Source organism: Charadrius vociferus, unplaced genomic scaffold (assembly GCF_000708025.1).
Source record: "Charadrius vociferus isolate BGI_N301 unplaced genomic scaffold, ASM70802v2 scaffold600, whole genome shotgun sequence".
Classification (NCBI taxonomy): Eukaryota; Metazoa; Chordata; class Aves; order Charadriiformes; family Charadriidae; genus Charadrius; species Charadrius vociferus.
In genome coordinates this window covers 2,127,847-2,129,366 of record NW_009646404.1, presented here as the reverse complement: position 1 = coordinate 2,129,366, position 1,520 = coordinate 2,127,847, and the positions used below count along the sequence as shown (strand labels likewise).

Below are 1,520 nucleotides of genomic sequence, written 5' to 3'. Positions count from 1 at the left end.
CAGGCGTAGGTGAGGCTGTTGTGTCAAGGAAATCATCCAGGAGCTGCGGCCTTCTGTGGAGGCGGCCGGCGGGTCACAGGGACGGCATCGCGCCTTCGGCCGGTGTCAGTGAAACCCACGGTCACTGCTGTGTTCGCCAGGAGGGCCCTGTGCGCGTTGCCTCACTGGCCACGTGCCGCTGCCGCAAAAGCTGAACCCCTGAGACAAACCGACCCTCATGGCAGCACCAAAGCGGCCGCACTGGGTCACCTGGGGTCATCCGGTTCAACCACGGGGACCCCACAGCGCAATCCAGCGCCGCAGGGTGCGCCTTGCTCAGAGACGCGTCGGCAGCATCAGGCAGACACGATGCTACGTCAGTTTGCTCTGCAGCCCTGGCCTGTCTCGCTAGCCACTGCCGCATTTGGGTTTGGGGGGGTTTTGTTTGTTTTCATAAGGAATTTTAATGGCACAAACCCAGTTTTGCATTTCTACGTTTGAAAGCTTAAAAAAAAAAAGCCTTTAACTTTGAAGGGAACTAAGCTGTTTTAGTAGCTTAGATTCTTCCTCTCGAAGAAAAGTTTCCAGCGTGTGCAAGTTTGTGTATCTATGAATCTGTAGGAAAAACTAGATACTATGTCATCCAGTGAAACTAGGGCTTTCCTCCCCAGTACAATGCAAGCCAATCACTCTGATTCCCTGCAAAAATCTCTCCTACCAGTAATGATCACCTAAACCTGGCATGCCTAAAAAGTTGCAGTCCAGCAAGCAGGCGCCAACTACGCATTAAGGGTTGAAAAAGGTAATTTCTATGTTGTTTAGTAGAATTAGGAAAAAAAAAACCCACAACACAATTGTATATTAAGGAATCATACACTTACAGTTGTCTTCAATATAAGCTGAACATACTCTGGGACTAGAAAAATGTCAAGTGAAGGTCACTTTCATCAGCAATTTTACAGACTTACAGCTTTGATATTTTAATACCCTGTGCATCTCAGAAAAATAATCCACGGAAAAGAGATGGGTTGTATAAAACGTGTCCAAATGCAAGTTGGTTTGCAGGACACTCTGTCTATCCCTACCGTGCAACGCAGTGTACTCCTCGCACCAGGGTGCCAGTGTGAATTACCGGCCGGGGACCGGTGCAGAACGCAGCCTCCACACACGAAGGCGTGAAGGCTGTAAGATAAGGCTGCCGATGGATAGGCTGGAAAACCAGTTTTTCCCAGTCAAGTGCCAGTACAGCTTCTAAAACTGCGCTCCCGCCCTCACTTCTCCTGCGGCGCTGCCGAGGGAGCGGCGCTTTTTGGGGCCTCATCGAGCGAGTCCACGACCTGACCGGAGAAAATCGCTTCCAGCCGCTCGTCGATCTCCGTTTTTTCCCGGAAGGCGCACCAGAGCAGCAGCCCGCTGCACAGCAGGCTCAGCGGCAGCACCTTCACCCACGGCCTCTCGTGGTCGCTCCCCATGGACCGGCCGACGCTCCACACCCGCGGGTTGGCCTTGCTGGTGGAGAAGGGGATGGCCCCCTCGTCCTC

The 1,520-nt window shown here is 52.7% G+C and overlaps 1 protein-coding gene across 1 annotated transcript in view; it reads right to left on the bottom strand.

Moving 5' to 3' along the window:
* Positions 1-1,250: 1,250 nt before the first annotated feature.
* LOC104295551 (chromosome unknown open reading frame, human C16orf91) overlaps positions 1,251-1,520 on the bottom strand; it is a 1,212-nt gene continuing 942 nt past the window's right edge. Inside the window, exon 2 of the mRNA XM_009895322.1 lies at positions 1,251-1,517. Within this exon, the coding sequence (XP_009893624.1) occupies positions 1,251-1,517 (267 nt within the window). The remainder of the gene's footprint in view (positions 1,518-1,520) is intronic.